General features: G+C 48.3%; 1 protein-coding gene across 3 annotated transcripts in view; it reads right to left on the reverse strand.

The window, feature by feature from the left end:
• TVP23A (trans-golgi network vesicle protein 23 homolog A) overlaps positions 1-20,746 on the reverse strand; it is a 43,912-nt gene that overhangs the window by 831 nt on the left and 22,335 nt on the right. Inside the window, exons 2-7 of one of the 3 annotated variants that reach the window (XM_019988159.2) lie at positions 12,548-12,670; positions 4,440-4,584; positions 3,188-3,277; positions 2,828-2,956; positions 1,830-1,958; positions 553-612 (exon numbers count right to left, since the gene is read on the reverse strand). In XM_019988159.2, the coding sequence (XP_019843718.2) occupies positions 553-612; positions 1,830-1,958; positions 2,828-2,956; positions 3,188-3,277; positions 4,440-4,584; positions 12,548-12,624 (630 nt within the window). In that variant the 5' untranslated portion in view covers positions 12,625-12,670. The remainder of the gene's footprint in view (positions 1-552; positions 613-1,829; positions 1,959-2,827; positions 2,957-3,187; positions 3,278-4,439; positions 4,585-12,547; positions 12,671-20,746) is intronic. The other 2 variants (XM_019988158.2, XM_070779659.1) reach the window with 2 other exon arrangements.

Here is a 20,746-nt window from a genome sequence, read left to right on the forward strand (position 1 = left end):
AGGAGCCCAGCAGGCTACAGTCCATGGGGTCACAAAGAGTCGGACACAACTGACTAAGCACAGCATGTATATCTGGCAATTTCCAGTGCCAGACACGACAATTTGCAGGGTTTTTCAAGTTGCATGAAAGGAGAGATCCAAAGTGTAAGAGAGCCTTATTGCCCTGAGACGCTCACCGTTTGAAAGACTCCCAGGAACTGAGAGCAGCTTAGGAAAGAGGAAATTCCTGTTTCCCCTCTGACTCGGGCACGGAAGTGGAAGGGGCACACGTCCCCCTGTTCTTTCCCACTCCTCTCTTCACCTGCCCCCCTGGCCTGCCCAGGGTCAAATCTGCACCTGTTTAAGGTGAGGCAGGTGGGACCCCTCTAAAGGGCCGTGAGGCCACCCAGCCCAGGAAGGCCCAGTACACAGGTTGGTCTCCCCCCACCCCCAACTGTGCACACAGACTGCTTGGGCCCGCTGGGAGGCCCAGCTGAGCCCAGGGGAGCCACGCTTCCACGAGAGCCCCTAGCCCCGCACCGTCCAGGCCACCATCTTGACCCCACTGCTTACCTAATGCTTGTGAATCTCCAGCCCCTCGAGGCCAGGCTTCTGAAAGTCACTGGGACAGGCCTGCAAGGGGAAGAGACAGCCCTGGCTTTCTGTCCCACGTGTGCGTGCCCTGGCTGCCGAATCAAGGCCAGAGCAAGCCCACGGTGAACTGAAAGCCTTCAGGGCTGCTTGCTCGAAGTCTTGGCTTAAAGCTGCACTGTTCACACTTAAGATAGCTCGAACCATTTCAGGAAGAGCCTGGTCACATTTAGACGATCTGTTTGTTGCTTCTAGAACTCAGGCTAGGTTTAAAAAAATTGTAACGGCTTTAATTCTGTTGTTGTTTAGTCTTTCAGTCATGTCAGACTCTTTGTGACCCTGTGGACTGTAGTCCACCAGGCTCTTCTGTCCATGGAATTCTCCAGGCAAGAATACTGGAGTGGGTTGCCATTTCCTAAGTCATGTCCCACTCTTTGCAACCCCATGGACTGTAGCTCACCAGGCTCCTCTGTCCATGGAATTCTCCAGGCAAGAATACTGGAGTGGGTTGCCATTTCCTTCTCCAGGGGATCCTTCCCACCCAGGGATAGAACCCACATCTTCTGCATTGGCGGGCAGATTCTTTACCACTGAGCCACCTGGGTAGTAGTAGTAATAGTATTAGTGTTAGTCACGTCAGCGGTATCCGACACTTTGTGACCCCATAGACTGTAGCCCACCAGGCTCTGTCCATGGAATTCTCCAGGCAAGAATACTGGAGTGGGTTGCCATTCCCTTCTCCAAAGGAGCTTCCCAACCCAGGGATCGAATCCAGGTCTCCTCCACTGCAGGCAAACTCTTCACTGTCTTGAGTCACCAAGGAAGCCCTCTGTAGTTTAAAGAAATCACTCTAAACCAACAATGGCAATCACAAAATGACAAGCGCTGTGTGATTCCACTTACGTGAGGTCCCTACATTAGTCAGACTCCTGTGGGTAGAAAGTAGGTGGTTGCCTGGAGTTTATTGGGGTTGGGGAGGGTGGAGAATGAGTTAAATGTTTAGTGGGTACAGAGTTTGCTTGGATGAAAGAGTTGTGGCAGCATGATGATGTGGGTATACTGAACTGTACGCTTAAAAATGACTAAAAGGGTAAATTTTGTTGTGCACATTTTAACCACAAACCACAAATAAAAACCCAGCTAACACTGGCAGCCTGGCTGATACAGAAAACCATCATAAATTGCCACTGCCAGCAGGCCTCCAGGACTTCCAAGTGTCTGGAGATCAGGGGTCCAGGAGTCAGACTTGAGTAACTCACCGTCTGGAACACCGTCTGGGACAGAAAACTGGCTGTGACTTTGCTGATGTTGCTCTCGCCTCCCATCTTACACAGGACGTAGCCATACAGGTTGGCGGCTTGGAGAGAGATCCCAGCTATCACGAGGGCCTGCACTTAAACAAACAGAGGTCATTCTCCTGAGAGCACAGATTGAAATGTTCCTCCCAAACCAAGCAGGAGTGTTTCCGGCCCACGCTCACCAGTGTTCGGCAACCTTTATGGAGAGCTTCCCTGGTGGTTCAGTGGTAAAGAATCTGCCTGAAATGCGGGAGACCCTGGTTTGATTCCTGGGTTGGGAAGATCCTCTGGAGAAGGGATTGGCTACTCACTCCAGTATTCTTGCCTGGAGAATTCCCTGGACAGAGGAGCCTGGCAGGCCACAGTCCATGGGATCACAAAGAGTTGGTCATGACTGAGCGACTAACACTTTCACGACAGGGGCTAGGGGAACAGAGGCATGGGGAGGGTCATGGCTAAAGGGCTCAGGATCTCCAGGGGTGATAAAAATTTCCTAAAACTGACTGTGGTGCTGGCTGCACAACCCTGAGAACAGACTTGTTGCTGTTGTTCAGTCGTTCAGTCGTGTCCAGCTCTTTGTGACCCCACTATACAGCCCACGGGGTCACAAAGAATCGGACACGACAGAGCGATTTTCGCTTTTTCGCTGGCTGTAGCCCTCGAGGCTTCTCTATCCATGGGATTTCCCAGGCAAGAATACTGGAGTCGGTTGCCCTTTCCTTCTCCAGGGGATCTTCCTGACCCAAGGATCAAACCTGTCTCCTGCTTGGCAGGTGGATTCTTTACCACTGAGCCACCTGGGAAGCTCCCGAGTCAGACACACAGAATGAGCGCACTGCCTGGTATGTGAATTCTTTCTCGATAAAGCTGTTTCAATCCACCGATCGCTCAATCAAGAACAAAAACCCACTTCTACAACCACCAGTTCTGTACAGACATCCGAGCAAGTGTTGCCTTACCAGCCACTTGAGCTTCAGGGAAAATAAGGAGCTAAAAAAGAACACGATCCAAATCATGGGACAGACGATGAGGCCGAGCCAGAAGACCCGCGCTTCCGCCTCTGTGGCAGCCACCATGTCTGGAGAGACCTACGGCAAGAAAGAGATTCGGTTGCACAACTCGCAGGAATGGTCCCAAAGGAGCGTGGTCTGATTTTCGTTAATATCACACAGGCTTCTGCCAGTGGGGGCTCTGAACGGGCACCAGCCCCATGGGCCTTGTGTCCGGCAGGGATCAGATCATGCAGAGCTTGAAAGGAACCCATAGGGCCTTTCCACGGCCATTTTCTCGGCTCTAGCTTGACAAGTATTGGAAGATACCTTTCTGGCTTCAAAAATCCAGTGGCTTTTCCCATCTTCATCAATCTGGTTCCACCAGCGAAGACCCACCATGAGTCGTCCGGTTACATTCTGAGAAAAGTGGACAGAATGCTCCTAATCAGATCACAGGTCAAGAAAGAGGCCTCATCTTATCCTGAATGAATAAAAGTGACCAATTCATGTCGAACCTGAGGAGAGGGGGACTGAACAGTGGGGCTTTCTCGAAATCAGTTTTAAGGTCTATAATTCTTAACTAAGCTTACCTTAAAAAGCAACTTACCTGTCCATCGACAAAGGAATGGATCAGGAAGATGTGGTACATATATAAAATGGCATATAACTCAGCCATAAAAAGGAATGAAATAATGCCATGGCAGCAACATGGATCGACCTAGAGATTATCACACTGAGTGAAGTAAGTCAGACAAAGAAGGACAGATATGAGGTGGCATATATGTGGAATCCAATGCAAATGAACTTATTTACAAAACAGAATTAGTTATAGATACAGAAAATAATCTTAGGGTTACTGGGGGAGGAAGTGGGGGAGTGATAAATTAGGAGATTGGGATTGACATATACATACTACTATATGTAAAATATATATATTTTATCCCTTCTCCAGTAGATTTTCCTGACTTAGGAATGGAACTGGGGTCTCCTGCATTGTAGGCATATTCTTTACCAACTGAGCTATCGGGGGAACCCATATATAAAATAGATAACTAATAAGTACCTACAGTATAGCTCAGGGAACTTTACTCAGTACTCTAATGACCTAAATGGGAAAAGAATCTAACAAGAGAAGACGTATGTGTAACTAATTCACTTTGCTATATGCTGGACACTAACACAACATCGTAAATCAACTATATTCCAATAAAAACTTTTAAAAATTAAGTTCCATTCACAAAAAACACAGACTCCCCAGACATACATACACATATGTCATATATATACATGTACGCCTATTTTATAGAATTTTAAAATACATTATTTATGATATGATATGTGAAATTTACAAAAACCCTAAAACCCTGTGGACTTGTCTCCCTCACATAGTACATGTCTGCAAGCATGGCAGTGGCCACCCAGAAGCCATTTATTCAACTATATAATGTACTTTTTTCCTCTGCTTTTAAGTGATGTTGGCTTAGTATTCTCAAGTGTGCATAAGGGTCAGTGAGCGGCTGGAAACGCAGCCCGTGTTTCGGGAGAGGGTGTCACAGGTTGCGGGGGGGCCGGGGCTCACCTTCACAGACCAGAAGTCAAAGGACAGGAGGAGAAGCACAGTCACAAAACAGCCCACGAAGCTCTTGCTGAACCAGTCACAGCCCACGTAGGTGACGATGGCACTCACGCGGAAAAACAGGTGGAAAAACGTGGCCACCGGGTGCCTAGGAAAGAACCCAGAAGCCCGCTCAGACCAGGGCCCCAAGGACAGTGGCTGAACGTGCTCTGTGGCTTCCAGGACCCACATGTTCCTGGTGTGTCTCAACCCAGACTCCACCAGGGCACAGCTCAGAGAAAGCATCACTCGCCTAGAAGACTCAAAACAGTCCTCATCACACCAACATTTTTCCCACCCTCGAAGAATCCAGTACTTTCCCATAATCTGACTGCAAATATCACTTGCCCTCTTCGAAACTGGGTCACTTTTCAAGTGTATCGTGACAATGATCACCGCCTTCCTGCCTAGCAGCAACAATGACCAGTTCCCCAAAGGGAAATGTTGGGTTATTCCGCCAGTAACTGAGCTGCGTGGTCACATGCAGCCCATGGGTTCAGAAGCCTCACATCAGCGGGGGCCACGTGGGCATGTCCAGGTCCAAACCACTGGTGCTGGTGATGAAGTGAAGTTGCTCAGTCGTGTCTGACTCTTTGTGACCCCATGGACTGTAGCCTACAAGGCTCCTCTGTCCAGGCAAGACTACAGGAGTGGGTTGCCATTTCCTTGCCATGCCACCAAGGAATGATGGTGATGAGCAGCATTTAACCCTGGAGCCAGAAAGCAGGCCGTATGCAAGGGCAAGGGGTTGGGGAGGGATGGACTGAGGATGCATTAGCCGATCCAAAGTATTATATATAGAGGATGGATCAACAGCAAGGTCCTCCTGTATACAGGGAACTATAGTCAATATCCTGTAATAAACCTAATCAAAAAGAATACGAAACAGAATGTATATACATGTATAACTGCTGAATCACTTTGCTGTACAGCATAAACTAACACAATATTGTAAATCAACTCTACTTCAATAAAATAAATTAAAAAAAAAAAAAGAAATTGATCCTGCAAGCCCCATTCAGTTCAGTTGCTCAGTCGTGTCTGACTCTGTGATCCCATGGACCGCAGCATGCCAGGCCTCCCTGTCCATCACCAACTCCCGGAGTTTACTCAAACTTATATCCATTGAGTCAGTGATGCCATCCAACCATCTCATCCTCTGTCGTCCCCTTCTCCTCCTGCCCTCAATCTTTCCCAGCATCAGGGTCTTTTCAAATGAGTCAGCTCTTTGCATGAGGTGGCCAAAGTATTGGAGTTTCAGCTTCAACATCAATCCTTCCAATGAACACTCAGGACTGATCTCCTTTAGGATGGACTGGTTGGATCTCTTTGCAGTCCAAGGGACTCTCAAGAGTCTTCTCCAGCACCACAGTTCAAAAGCATCAATTCCTCAGTGCTCAGCTTTCTTTACAGTCCAACTCTTACATCCATACACGACTACTGGAAAAACCATAACCTTGACTAGACGGACATTTGTTGGCAAAGTAATGTCTCTGCTTTTTAATATGCTAGGTTGGTCATAACTTTTCTTCCAAGGAGTCTTTTAATTTCATGGCTGCAGTCACCATCTGCAGTGATTTTGGAGCCCTCCAAAAATAAAGTCAGCCACTGTTTCCCCACCTATTTGCCATGAAGTGATGGAACCAGATGCCGTGATCTTAGTTTTCTGCCCCATGACAGGTAGTAATTCACTGCTGGGGAAAGAGGGCGGGCAACTTGGCACTAGCAAACTAACCCAGTATTGCCAGACCCGATATCTCTGCAGGAAGCTAGAAACCTAGACCTTCTGTGGGAAATCTGAGTTTTAAATGACGGCCACTAATTATGTCAATAAAATGCCGCAGGCTGTGTTTCACAGGGCCTGGGAGCCTCCAACTTGCCACGTCTAAAGGCAGCCAACAGGCCTTCGGGGGACGAGCCTGCTTGATCTCCGAGAAGGAAGGCGGTCAGGGTGAGCACCGTGGAGGCTCCTGTAGCACGGTGGGCTCCTGACTCCCACGGGGATGTCAGCTAAGATTCAGATGCAGGGTGTGTGATGACCTCGGCACTTACTCCTCCTCTTGCAAAGGAAGAAGGGGCTGTGCCCAACGCCAGCTGTTCTCCCGAAGGTTCTCACCTGTGCCTTTCAGATGCCGAGCTCTCCTGGCATCTGACCGAACCAGAGGCATTTAAGAATTAGATGTGATCGCATGGCACTTCCAAACCTGATTGTTCCAGAAGACAAGACTCTGGGGAATCTCTCATACTGTTTTCTTTTGATCACGCCACATGGCATGTGGAACCTTGGTTCCCTGAACTGGGATAAAACCTGTGCCCCCTGCAGTGGAAACGCAGAGTCTTAACCACTAGACCGTCAGGGAAGTCCGCCTCTGATACCTCTTTTTGCCTTATACATTATTGAGGATTTAACTGTCTTAACATAATTTCGCCCCCTTCACCCAAAGATGCATGCATTGCATGCTTAGCTGCTAAATCGTGTCCAACTCTTTGCAACTCCATGGACTGTAGCCCGCCAAGCTCCTCTGTCCATGGAATTTCCCAGGCAAGAATGCTGGAGTGGGGACTTCCCAGGTGGCGCAGTGGATAAGAAAACGCCTGCCAATGCAGAGGACACGGGTTCGATCCCTGGTCCAGGAAGATTCCACATGCTGCGGAGCAACTAAGCCCATGTGCCCAACTACTGAAATATGCATACTTTAGGGCCTGCAACAAAGAGTAGCCCCCACTCTGCAACTAGAGAACGCCCTCGCGCACCAATGAAGACCCTGCCCAGCCATAAATAGATAAAATTATTTTTAAAAAAAGAATGCTGGAGTGGGTTGCCGTTTCCTCCGCCAGGGGATCTTCCCAACCCAGGGATCAAACCCGAGTCTCCTGCTTGGAGGCAGATTCTTTACCGCTGAGCCACCTGGGAAGCCCTTCACCCAAAGATAAATGAATCCTTTTCCAATGTCCTTTGAGGGCAGAGACCATTTTTATACCCCCAAGAGCACCTGGCTTTAAGATTCTCAGCAAATATTTGTTGTTGTTGAACCTTGTAATCAGTCCCTTTGGGCTTACTGGGAACATCTGTCTTTTTTGTAGAACAGTACAGACTTAAAAGGTGTACAGAGGCCCAAGTGTTCACTAATCCAAGGTGAAACCCGGAATTTATGCCTTCAAATAAATCCCCTGCCCACCCACTATTTTTCTTTTTCTGACTGTGGTTTCCTGAAATAAAATGCAGAAAAAATTCCACTTGTTGGAAGGTTCTGCTTTAATTGAGTCCTGATTAACTGACTGTTTCCTTAACTTGAATGGACGGTACCATTATTGTTGCTGCTGTTGTTTTAAGTATCCAAACCAAGCCCAAAGCAAGCAGAAAAGGACTCCTATTGTACTTTCAAATAATGCTTTAATCCTGTTTTACATGGGCTGTTCTCTGGACAGCTCTTCAAACCCTCACCCCCTCTCCCTACAGTCTGCCTAGCCTGGGCCCCGGCTCACCCGTCTCCCTCCGCTAACACAAATGTGAGCTCAGAGATCAGCTTTCACATTCTGAGTTTGGAAGGCTGTAGTTTGAGCCTACCCACCCTTCCCTGATATGGGGTCCCCTGTGCCCTCAGCCTTCTCTCTGGCCACCTCTACAGCCTCGGAGCACATATGAGCCAACAGTCATCTCCACCTCTCAACACCACCAGCTTCCAGCTCCCTGATCCCAGGCACCCACTTGGTGCCCACGCCTTGACAGGCAAACAGTACAGAGATGCCCGACTGCCAGGGTCCAACCTCTGAGTAGCTCCGCAGCTGTCCCTAAGCTACAGAACTTCTCATTGCCTCAGTCTCTGCTTCTGTAAAATGGGAGGGCCCATGGAAGCCCCTGCCGAGATTATTTGCTTCAAAAGATTAAGTGAAGGTGGCAGGTATACAGTGCCTGAAACACACACCATGCTCAGTCGTTGCGAACTGCTGACAATCTCACACACGCTCAAAACCGTTACCCAAGGAGCCAAACTGTAAAATTCCCCCTCTGACCACACTTTCTCTCTCTCATTCCCCAGGGGCTGACTTTTCATCTCTGCAGGGATCCCCCAAGACTCCTGATCTCCCCCATAATGCCCCAGCCCCTCTGCTGTCACCAAGGAAACTTCGTCATCCTCAACTGTGCGTGCTCCGTCGGTTCGACTCTTTGTGTGACCCCATGGACTATAGTCCATCAGGCTCCTCTGTCCATGGGATTTTCCAGCAAGAATATTGGAGTGGGTTGTCATGCCCTCTTCCAGGGGATCTTCCCAAACCAGGGATCAAATGTGCATCTCCTGCATTGGTAGGTGGGTTCTTTACTGCTTTTACAGAAGTATTTTCTGATCAGTATCCATCCTGCCCCCTCCAACCCAGGACAGAAGCCTGTTATCTCAAGAGGAGGAAGAAGAGAGAATGATAGGTGGTGAAAAGGGAAATGAGATTACCTAAGTCAAGGTCAGGAGGGTCTAGCTGGGCTTTTGTTTAAATTCAAAGCCACTTTCACAGTTCTGGGCCCAGCACACATCTCGTCTCCCCCTGTGGAGGGAAAGCCAGTAGGTTTGCATGATATGTGCTTGAAAGTTACCTGAGGAGGCCTTAAAATGCTCACAAGGCTACCCTGGTCCCATGACATGTGGGTTTAGATTTGGAGTGGGGCCTGGACATGATGCTTTCAGGTTCTGGTGCTGGAGAAGACTCTTGAGAGTCCCTTGGACTGCAAGGAAATCCAACCAGTCAGTCTTAAAGGAAATCAACCCTAAATATTCATTGGAAGGACTAATGCTGAAGCTGATGCTCCAATACTTTGGCCACCTGATACGAAGAACCGACTCATTAGAAAAGACCCTGATGCTGGGAGAAATTGAAGGCAGAAGGAGAAAAGGGCAACGGAGGATGAGACAGTTGGATGGCATCACCGATTCAATGAACTTGAACTTAGGGAAATTCCAGGAGATGGTGAGGGACATGGAAGCTTGGCGTGCTGCAGTCCATGGGGTCACAAAGAGTCAGACACAACTTGGCGACTGAACAACAACAAATGGACATGAACTTTACAAAGGAAAATCACTGCTCTATCCTGGTTTGGGGGCTTCCCTGGTGGCTCAGTGGTAAAGAATCCACCTGCCAATGCAGGGGATGCTGGAGTCATGGGTTCAATCCCTGGGTTGGGAAGATTCCCTGGAGTAGGAAATGGCAACCCATTCCAATGTTCTTGCCTGGAGAATTCCATGGTCAGAGGAGCCTGGTGGGCTATAGTCCATGGTGTCCCAAAGAGTTGGACATGACTTAGCGACTGAGAACATCCTGGACTCACAAACTCCCGTCCAAACTCCACTTCCTGTTTCTGTAAATAAAGTTTTATTTGAACGCAGCCATGCTCACTCATTCTCTGGCAGAGCTGAAAATATCTAACCAGAACTCATGCCAATCCCTGCTCTAGACAGGCAGGAAGAATTTGATGATGAAATTAGGCTCCATTAAAGACAAACCAAAATGAATCAAACTGCCAGTAATGACCTCTCCCCGCTACTTCACTACCTACTTCCAAAGCCATAGGGCAGGAGCTGCCGGAGCGGAAGAAACAATGGATTGTGCTTGAAGTCAGAGCAGTGAAGGCAAGAGCAGTGACTGACACACAAGAGGGCTTGTGATGCTGGAGATGTCCCACATCTTGATTCCTCATGTGCATCTATATAAAAATTCATCCACCTGTACATTTAGGATGAATGCGACTTACTGTATGTGCGCTGCTGCAGCTGCTTAGTCACCCAGTCATGTCTGACTGCGGCCCCATGGACCGTAGCCTACCAGGCTCCTCTAACTGGGCAAGAATGCTGCAGAGGGTTGCCATGCCCTCCTCCAGGGGGTCTACCCAACCCAGGGATCAAACCTGTGTCTCTTACATCTCCTGCACTGGCAGGCAGGTTTTTTCACCATCTGGGAAGCCCTTTAGTCATAACTTCCCCCATTTGGAAGCACCAAGATGTCCTTCAATAAGTGAATGGATACATCATAGTACATCCACACAAAGGAATATTTTATTTTTCGGCACAAAAAAGAAATGAGCTCTCAAGCCATGAAAAGACATGCAGGAACCTTAATGCACGCTACACAGTGAAAGAAGCCAGGCTGAAAAGACGACATACTGTATGGATCTAACTCTATGACATTTGGAAAAGCCTCAGCTACGGAGACAGGAAAAAGATCAATGGTTGCCAGCGTGTAGAGACAAGGAGGATGAATAGTTGGAGCCCAGGGGATGTTCAGAGCAGTGAAACTGGTCTGTAGGACCACTGGTCTGTATCCACCACTGTCATGGTAGATACATGCCATTATACGTTTGTCAAAGCCTACAGAAGGCATCACCGACTCAATGAACATGAGTTTGAGCAAACTCTGGGAGACTGTGAAGGACAAGGAAGCCTGGCGTGCTGCAGCGCATGGGATCGCAAAGAGTCAGACACACTGAGCAGCTAAACAGCAACAAGGGAAGGTACAACGTCAAGGATGAGCCCTGACGGAAACTGTGGACTTTATCGAACAATGCACTGGTTCATCACAGCAAATGTGTGACGGTACTGCAAGATGATAACCATAGGGGGAACTCTGGGGTGGGGAGGGGCTTAGGGGAACTCTCTGTACTTTTTGCTCAGTTTTTCGGTAAACCTAAAACCACTCTTAAAAATGGTCACAGGTTGGGGGTGGTGCTCTGTCTAGCCAGAGTAAAGTCAGGGGTGGGGTTGGAGAGGACCATGTACCCCAGGCACACACATCCCCTTCCCAGCAAACTTCCTTTTTTTTAAAGATTTTTTTTAAATATGGGCCATTTTTAAAGTCTTTATTGAATTTGTTACAATACTGCATGTTTCATGCTTTGGTTTTTTGCCTGAGAGGCGTTGGGATCTCAGCTTCCCAACCAGGAATCGAACCCATACCCTCTGCAATGGAAGGTGAAGTCTTAACCACTGGACTGCCAGGGAAGTCCCCCTACAAACTTCTAAAGCACATTCAAACTGGGGGCAAAAGTTTGATTTAATTGTCCATTCCACAGTGATTTAATAGTTTCTTTAAAAGTTGCCCTTTATTGGTTAAAATACTTTGAAAACTAATTCTTTATCAAACATCCAATTTTAAATACTCCAGTTCAGTTCAGTTGCTCAGTCATGTCCGACTCTTTGCGACACATGAATCGCAGCACTCCAGGCCTCCCTGTCCATCACCAACTCCCGGAGTTCACTCAGACTCTCGTCCATCGAGTCAGTGATGCCATACAGCCATCTCATCCTCTGTCGTCCCCTTCTCCTCTTGCCCCCAATCCCTCCCAGCATCAGAGTCTTTTCCAACGAGTCAACTCTTCGCATGAGGTGGCCAAAGTACTGGAGTTTCAGCTTTAGCATCATTCCTTCCAAAGAAATCCCAGCGCTGATCTCCTTCAGAATGGACTGGTTGGATCTCCTTGCAGTCCAAGGGACTGATCTCAAGAGTCTTCTCCAACACCACAGTTCAAAAGCATCAATTCTATCATCTTTCAAATACTCTGAAAAGCCTTCTGCTTTTCACTGTGGCAAAGGTCTGAGGAAAGACAGTATCTTTTCTCCTTCCTTTACTTTGCTACAAAAATAGCATCTGAAATGATGTCTAGAATTTGCTCCAAAATAATCTGGGGGCGGGGAGTGGGCGGAGGTAAAGATGAAATAGTCTGGCCACGTGTTGATCATGACTGAAGCTGAGTAATGGGAACACCGGGGGCATTGTTCTCTGTACTTTTATGTAAATCTGAATTAAAAAATAGAAAAATAAAGAAATCATCAGAGGTAGACTCGACTTTGCATCGAGCCAAGGCACGTTTCAGAAGAAAAAGAATAAAAGGTCTATAGGTTGCTATTCTGGGGGCCATCTGTGGTCAAAAAAAAAAAAATCATACCTAAAAATCCCCAGTTGAGTAACTGGCTGCTACAGCTGGATGCATAAGGAAAATTCCAGAAAATAGGTCTGTCCTTCTGGACTTACCAGTTCCTCTGCAAAAAAGAAAGGCAACCCCTCTCTATAGAGTAAAAATGCCCACCTACCTCCAAACTGGACAGTCAGTACAGTGAAAGACAGAAAGCCTTGATCCACACTCACGCTCCAACCTTTCTGTGTACATGGTTCTGGACAGGGCATTAAACCGCTCAGAGCCTCGGTTTACTCATCTGTAAAATGGGAGAATAGCATTTAACCTCAGATGGCCAAGGCTTCTAGGAGGAAAAACACCTACGGTGCCAGACCAGAGGGGGACATGTTGTTAATATCACTCTACATACTGTTTGATTCATTCATGGTCAAAATTTTTGAGAATGGGAGAAAGTGAGAAAAAGCCTTGGCTGGTGATGATCCTTTCGGATGCTTTCCATTGGATGCTCTTTCCTCATTGTTGAAAAGAAGCAGGATGCTACTCTGTATTTCTTCAGCCCTGACACCCACTTAGAGTCAGGTGGCTCTCACACTAACAGCAGCGTGTCGCCAGGAAGATGTGGCAGGGAAGGGGACCCCAGAGAGTGACGACGAAGACCATATCCACCTGTTCCCTTCCCCTCGTGCCCTGGAGTGTGTTAGCAAGGCAGGATCAGTGGCCTACCCCAGGCTTCCTGAGCCCAAATCTTCATTTTAACGAGATCTGCATGCTCGTTGCCATCCAGGAGTCCTCCTTTGTTCTATTTTCAAGGTAAACTCAGTCATGAGGACAAAGAGGGAGGAAGGAACCCACACTTAAAAAAGCCTTGCTAACCCAGCAGGTGAGCCGTGGGGGCTAGACGGACTTTTCTATAATGCTCCAGATGCAACGTTAGTGCCATCACCCTTCAGACTCCAACTTCTTGTTTCAGATGACAGCACATCCTCATCCTCGCCCAACATCTGGGCCAGGAAGGCAGGCCTGGGGCTGCTGGGATGTCTCAACAGATGCTGGTTGCTAAGCGCTCAGAGCTTTGATTCAAAGGTCAGCACGACAGAGATCTGAGTATGGAAGTGAATAAAAGAACAGACTTCCCTCTGGCCGCCACAGTTTTCCCCTCTAGTTTCTGTTCTTTATTTCTTTTTAAAGAGACATCCCATCTTTATCAGCTGGGTATAGTGGTTGAGCTGCTAAGTCGTGTCCCACTCTTTGTGACCGCATGGACTGTAGCCCACCAGGCTCCTCTGTCCATGGGATTCTCCAGGCAAGAAGACTAGAGTGGGTTGCCATGCCCTTCTCCAATCAGCTGGGTATGCAGAGCTGCAAAATGCTGGGCAAAGGGAACCCCCAGAGATGGTTCAGCAGGCCCCTGGCCGCTCAGCCCTGGCTGGGCCCTCTGCGGGGACCCGAGCTTCTCCTCGAGGGCTCCAGGGGTGATTCTTCCCCACGGACTCTAGCTACCGCCCACTCCCTGCCGCTGCTGCTGTGCAAACCATGGACCAGATTCCTTAAAGACCCAGCATTTTCAAATGAAACGGGAACACAGAAGAGCCGAAAACAAGCCTTCAAACAAAACCTTGCACACGAAGTTTCACAGAGGCAACGTTCACAGTCACCACGAGGCGGAAGCGGCCCAAAAGTCCATCAATGGACTCTCCGTGCAATGGGGTGTCACTCAGCCACGAAAAGGAATGGATCGTGGAAACCTGCTCCAGTGTGGGCGAACCTCGACAACCTTAGGCTCGGTGAAAGAGGCCAGACACAAACACACAGATACTGTAAGATTTCACTTATGTAAGCTACCCGGAAGAGGCAAATTCATAGAGACAGAAAGCAGAATATAGGGTCCCGGTGGCTGGAGGGAGGAGGAAATGGGAGTTGATTGCTTCACATTCACAGGATCTCCATGTGGGGAGTTGAAGGGGTTCTAGAGGCGGATGGTGGTCACAGTGACACAACAGTCTGAACGGACTTACTGCCACCGACTTGAGATGCTTAAAATGGTAGATTTTTTTGTCATGCATATTTAACAACTGAGAAAAAAAAATGAAAAAATTATTGAGTACTATCGATGCATGCAACCACACGGAGGAACCATGGAAACATACTAAGTGAAAAAAGTCAGACATGACAGGTCCCATAGTGCAGGATTCCATTCTTGTGAAAAGTCCAGAACAGGCCAACTCACAGAGACGGAAAGCAGGTAAGCGGTTATCAGAGGACAGAGAGTGACTGCTTCATGGCTATGGGGTTGCCATTTGGGGTGATGAAATTATTCCGGAATGAGACAGTTAGGATGGCTGCATAGTATTGTCAGCATCCTAAATGCCACCGAATCATTATTATTTTTTTAATATTTATTATTTATTTGGCTGTGCCAAGTCTTCGTTGTAGATTCTGAGGTCTAGTTCTCTGACCAGGGATGGAACTCGGGCCTCCTACACTGGGAGCTCCGACGCAGCCACCGGACCACCAGGGAAGCCCGAATCATTCACTCCCAAATGGTTAAAACGGTCAATCTGATGTTATGTGTTATTTTACAAGTTAAAAGGGAGAAGAAATTGGGGTGGGGAGGAAGAGAGAGATGCTGCCTTCATCAGCTCTCCTTTGGAGGGCAGGCGAGGTGAGTAGAGAGAGTCCTGGGTACAAGTTCAGAGACAAATTCATAGATTCAAATCTCAGCTCCACCCCTGAGGACCTGTGTGACCTTGAGTAAGTGACTTAACCTCTCCGTGTGTCCCAGTTTCCTCATCTGTAAAATGGGATAAGAGTCAGGACTACTGAATTGCACAAACCAGGAGACGTCGTTCAATCATTGTTAGTGTGAATCGTGTTCTCTGGAGTAAAAAGTACCAACTGCACGGAGCTGCCAAGAAGATTACGTGAGAATCACAGGCAAAGAAGGACTCAGTATACTGCCTGGTTCAATAATGAGTTCAATACCCGCTCTTATCAGAAATAACTGTGCATTTGCCCTGGGGGCTAATCATTCCTGTTATACTATTGCATGACACAGTGCTTTTCCACATGCACACCACCTGGCTCTCTCGCTTTTTTTTTTTTTTTTCCTTTTTAAGGCTTGTGGGATCTTAGTTCCCCGACCAGGGACTGAGCCCGGGTCCTCAGCAGTGAAAGCATAGCGTCTTGGTCACTGGACCGCCACCACCTGGCTCGCTTGTTAAATGCAGACTCTGATTCAGGAGGTCTGGGTGGGGCCCAGGAGTCTGCGTTTTAATGAGCACCCAGGTGATGCTGATGCTGCTAGTCCATGGACCACCCTCAGAGTAGCAGGGCTGCTAGAACAAAACACAGCAAACTGGGTAACACCAAGATCATGTTGTCTTAAAACCCATCATTTCATTGTGCTCAAAAAAAAAAAAAAAAGCAAAACAAACACCAAAATCTCTGTCTCTGCAGGCTTGGTTCCTTCTGGAGACTCTAGGGGAAAACCCATCCCAGTCCCCCTCTCCTATCTTCTGATGTCAGCTGGCACCCTTGGGATTTCTTGGCTTGTACCTCCATCACTTCAGCCTCTGCCTGCGTTGTTGCGTGGCCTCCTTCATGTGTCTGTCTTCACACAGCTGCCTTCTTTCAAGGACACTAATCATATGGGACTAGGGCCCCAGCCTACTCCAGGATGCCCTCATCTTAGCTAATCACATCTGCAAAGACCCTATTGCCAAGTGAGGTCACACTTGAGGAAACCCACATGTATCTCTTGGGAAGGATATAAATTTTTCAACCCACAACATCTACCTGGGGATAAATGAGCCCAGAGACAAGCAAGGCTGAAAAGGGACAGAGCGCCGCTCTGCAGTTGAGGGGTCAGAAGCTCAGGGAGTCTTGAAGCAAATTGCCCCTGGCCTGGAGCAAAGAAGCAGCAAAGAAGCTGCAAATCTACACATGCTCAGCTCTTCAGCTGCAGGCCTTGGAGGAACCATCTGCCCAAGGAAGGGTGGAAGGGTCATCTCTTCTGATTTGCACAAAGGTGCCCTACAGGCTAGCAGCTGCTCTGAGGGGCAGAATCCGCCCAGAGTTTCATCTGTCAGTTTCCACCTGTCAGCTGTCTCGCAGAGACTCATGGAGCAAGTGAAAGGGGACACAGGCTTGGTGACAATAGTGAGTCCCCAAAATACATCCACTAAGAGATGCTATTAATATCAGCCCTGCCTGATGCACTCCCTGGTCATAGAGCCGGAGAGCTGGCGCAGGAAACAAACCCAGACTGTGGCTTCTAAACTCCCTTCTCCAAAGGAGCCAGAGCTCCCTGGAGAAGTGATGCCTCCAGGCACAGATGGAGAAATGAATAAGAAATGAATACGGGATCGGAACATCCCAGATCACAAGGAAGCTGTCAAAGACTGTGAGAGCCAGATCAAAACATTCAGAGGCCAACGGGTAGACACTCCCATTGGCCAAAGATGGGAGAACCTGAACAGCAATAAAAATGTCTGAATCCGTGAGTCATGTGATACTTATGCAAAACCCTCAGTGGTCACTTATGGGGGATGCTGGGGAGCAAAACTCATCGCTTGGAAAATGGAAAAATGAAGGGCAAGAATGGAGCATTTATTATGCCTTTTCTCTGTACAGTATATCCTGCAATTTATTTGAAGAGGGGAAGTTTCTCTTTCTAGATTACTTCAGCTCACAGATGGAGATGGAATGATAGTGTGCTTAGAATGTCACCATGCTGCAGCCCCCAACGCATTCATTCATGAGCAGCTGCTGAGGACAACCAGGCATTAGAAGCCCCCAACGGAAGAACTCATAGCTCAGCTGGTAAAGAATCCACCTGCAATGCAGGAGACCCCAGTCCAATTCCTGAGTCGGGAAGATCCCCTGGAGAAGGGATAGGCTACCCACTCCAGTATTCTTGGTCTTCCCTTGTGGCTTAGCTGGTAAAGAATCTGCCTGCAATGTGGGAGACATGGGTTCCATCCCTGGGTTGGGAAGATCCCCTGGAGGAGGGCATGGCTTTCCACTCCAGAATTCTAGCCTAGAGAATCTTCATGGACAGAGGATCCTGGCGGGCTACACTCCATGGGGTTGCAAAGAGTTGGTCACAACTGAGCGACTCTTCATCATTATCCCTAGTCCAAGAGAGTATGTCAGAGGCTTGGAGTCAGTTGGCTGACTGTTCCTTTGCACTTTGTAAAGTATTTTACTATCCTGAGGAGAGAGACATCTGTATTACAATGCTAGGAAAAATGTGAGGATCCATTAACACAATCTGTGGCTGTTTCTGAGTCATTCTGAAAGCCTCCTTACTCCCGTAATGAGTGAGGAGTGAGTCATCGGCCATGGAACACCCAAGGCTGAGCCCCTGTGTAAAGAGAATTTCCTTCGGGCTGGAGTAGGGCCAGCCCCAGGCCATTCCCCTTGGATTCCAACCCGAAGTTACTGAGCCAGTCTTGATTAAGGAGATGTCATCAGCATCACTTGCCAGAATATATGGCTGAGCCTTGCATCACCACCTGCTATTGTTGTTTAGTCGCTGAGTCCAACTCTGTTGGAGCCCCGTGGACTGTAGCCCACCAGGCTCCTCTGTCCCTGGGATTTCCCAGGCAAGAACACTGGAGTGGGTGGCCATTTCCGTCTCCAGGGGATCTTCTCAACCCAGGGATTGAACCCACATCTCCCACATTGCAGGTGGATTCTTTACCGCTAAGCCACCAGGGAAGCCCATTATCAATACCTACCCATAACACACACGCGTGCACACACACACACACCACTCCCTACTTAATCCAGAAATAGATGCCAAGTCACTCAGAGCAGAATCACATTGCAGAAGCCTGTCACACCCATCTCAACACCTACTGATTCAGCACCTTTGGGAATGGAGGTCCTGAAGATTGGGTCCTTTGTTTGCTGAGTTCACTGGGGATGCTGATAAGAGCTGACATCCCTTGGGAATGCAGGCCCAGGGACAGGCGTCACTGTCCAATCTCAGAAGTCCCAGCAGGTGGCAGAATTGGGACAACGGTCAATTTAAGCCAAGTTCCCCATGTGTGTCCCTGGAGTCCAGCCAGTCTGGGCGGCCAGCATCTTTCACCCTGGCCCCTTCACCAGCCTCCTAACATCTTTCTGCTACCCTTCTTGCCCTACAGGCCACTTGATAGTCACCGGGAGCATTATCAAGGGTCAGTCAGATCATGCCTCTCCCCTGCTCAAATCCCTCCAAAGACTGCCCATCAAAGCAGAGCAATTCCAATTTCCCATCAGAATTTTCAAAGCCCCCGCAGCTCTTCCGTAACAAATCTCCAACTGCCTCCTCCTCCCACTTCCCCACTTGCTACACCCTGGCCTGGTTCCAACCATCCCTAGACTATGCTCCCACCCCGGGGCCTTTGCACTTGCTCTTCCCTCTGCCAGAAGTCTCTTCCTGTGCATCTTCCCATGCCTGGCTCCTCCTCCACATTTTGGTCTCAGTCCAAATGCCCCTTCTCAGGCCTTCTCTGAGCCCTCTAGAATCTAAACAGGCCGCCTGGACCTGGCCCCCTTTCTCATGGCACTTACCCCCTCTGATGTTACTTTGTGTAGATATTCACTGATACATTCACTGTCTCTTCCCAATTAAAACGTCAGGTCCACGAGGACAGGGACCATGCCCATCTAGTTTTCTCTGCAGTCCTTAGAACAGTGCTAGGCACACGAAGGTCCTTGAAAGGTGTTCTTGACTTAACGAATAAATGAGTGAGTGAAAGAATAAATCAGTGGCTCTCAAATGGGAGGTGATTTGGGGTCCCTTGCCAGCAGCGTCTGGAAATGTTTTTGGTTGCTGCAACTAGGGGACTGCTTCTGGAATCTAGTGGATAGAGGCCAGAGATGCCGCTAAACATCCTAGCGTGCACAGGACAGTCCCTGCCACAAACAATGTCCAGCCCCAAATGTCAATAGTGTCAACTGTGGAATAAATGAATGATGAGTTAAACCCTCCTGGTCCACATGGTCAAGCTTGGAACATCAAGGAACCAACGTCCGACCACCACCTCCTCCTGGTTCCCGATGCCTTCCTCAACTGTGTGAGTTATGGTTCAGAAGAAATGTCCCTTGGGTGACTATATTGTTGGCGTTGCTTATGTAATCAATTTCATGTTAACAAGAAACATAAAGAAGGGGAACTAAAGGAGATGGAGACGTAAGGGGTTAATTTCAAAACATGTAATTCTGTGTCCTAATCAAAGAGAACTGAAATTTGTCTAGTTCCTTGATTCTGTGGGTTATTTTCCTTGGTAATCGTGAACCTTCCTTAAAATTAAACAATCAGCCTTTTGTGAGACCTACTTATGTGTCATTATTTCTGTATTTTTTAAAATAGATTTTAGAGTGGGGACAGGGGCAGAGTGATTTGTTGCACATACAGAGGTCTGGGTGAGGGGTCCTCACTAATTGAGGCAATCAGATTTTCTAACAACAAAGAAAAAACAAAATTATTCTTCTCATCTGTGTGTTGTAGCACAATGTGTGTGGAACAATCAGAGATGTACCTGTTTTGATTTCTGGGAATAGTGGACAGCCACTGAGGCATATCTGTACCATCACCTGCCCGCTTCCTTCCTTGTCCTGCCACACCATCAGCTTCTCAGGGGTCAATGTCAAATACAGAGGTCTCAAGCATGCTCTGCGTCCCCTTAAATACAAATTTAATTTCCCTAAATCCAAACCCCAGAGACAGCAAGAGAATAATGAAAACAGCGTTCTCAACCAGGGGCAATTCTGCCCCAAGGCCACATCACTTGGCAGAGTCTGGAGTCATCTTTGGTTGTCACAACTGGGTGGGGGGGCAGCATTACTGGCATCAACTGGGTACTGTCCAGGGAGGCTGCTAAAATCCTGCAACACACAGGACAGCCCCTACAAAGAACCAGCCAGTCCCAAGTATCCACTCCAGTGTTCTTGCTGGGAAAATCCGATGAACAGAGAAGCCTGCAGGCTACAGTCCACAGGGTCGCAAGACACAGTTGAGTGACTACTGAGCACACATGTGTATCAGTGCCAAGGGCTGAGAAAGCCTGCTCTGCCAAAAAGGGGCAACTCCACACTCTCATCTACACAAGGAAAATACGAAGGACTCCCTGGAGGAAGCAGATGATGAAAAGCCTGAGAATGCTGATCCCAGGGCAGTGCCTGTCCCCAGGGATCCCCACCTGCATGAACACCTGCTCCCCGAAGCACAGCCTAACCTAAGATGCCACTCCAGAGCCAGATCTAATGGTTCAAATCCCCACCTTGCAACTGCACAGCTGTGTGACCTCAGCTCGGGCCAATCCCTCAACTCTTTCCTTCAATTTCTTTCATCTTGAAATTAATTTTTTTAAAAATCACAGTA

Source organism: Bos indicus, chromosome 25 (assembly GCF_029378745.1).
Source record: "Bos indicus isolate NIAB-ARS_2022 breed Sahiwal x Tharparkar chromosome 25, NIAB-ARS_B.indTharparkar_mat_pri_1.0, whole genome shotgun sequence".
Lineage (NCBI taxonomy): Eukaryota > Metazoa > Chordata > Mammalia > Artiodactyla > Bovidae > Bos > Bos indicus.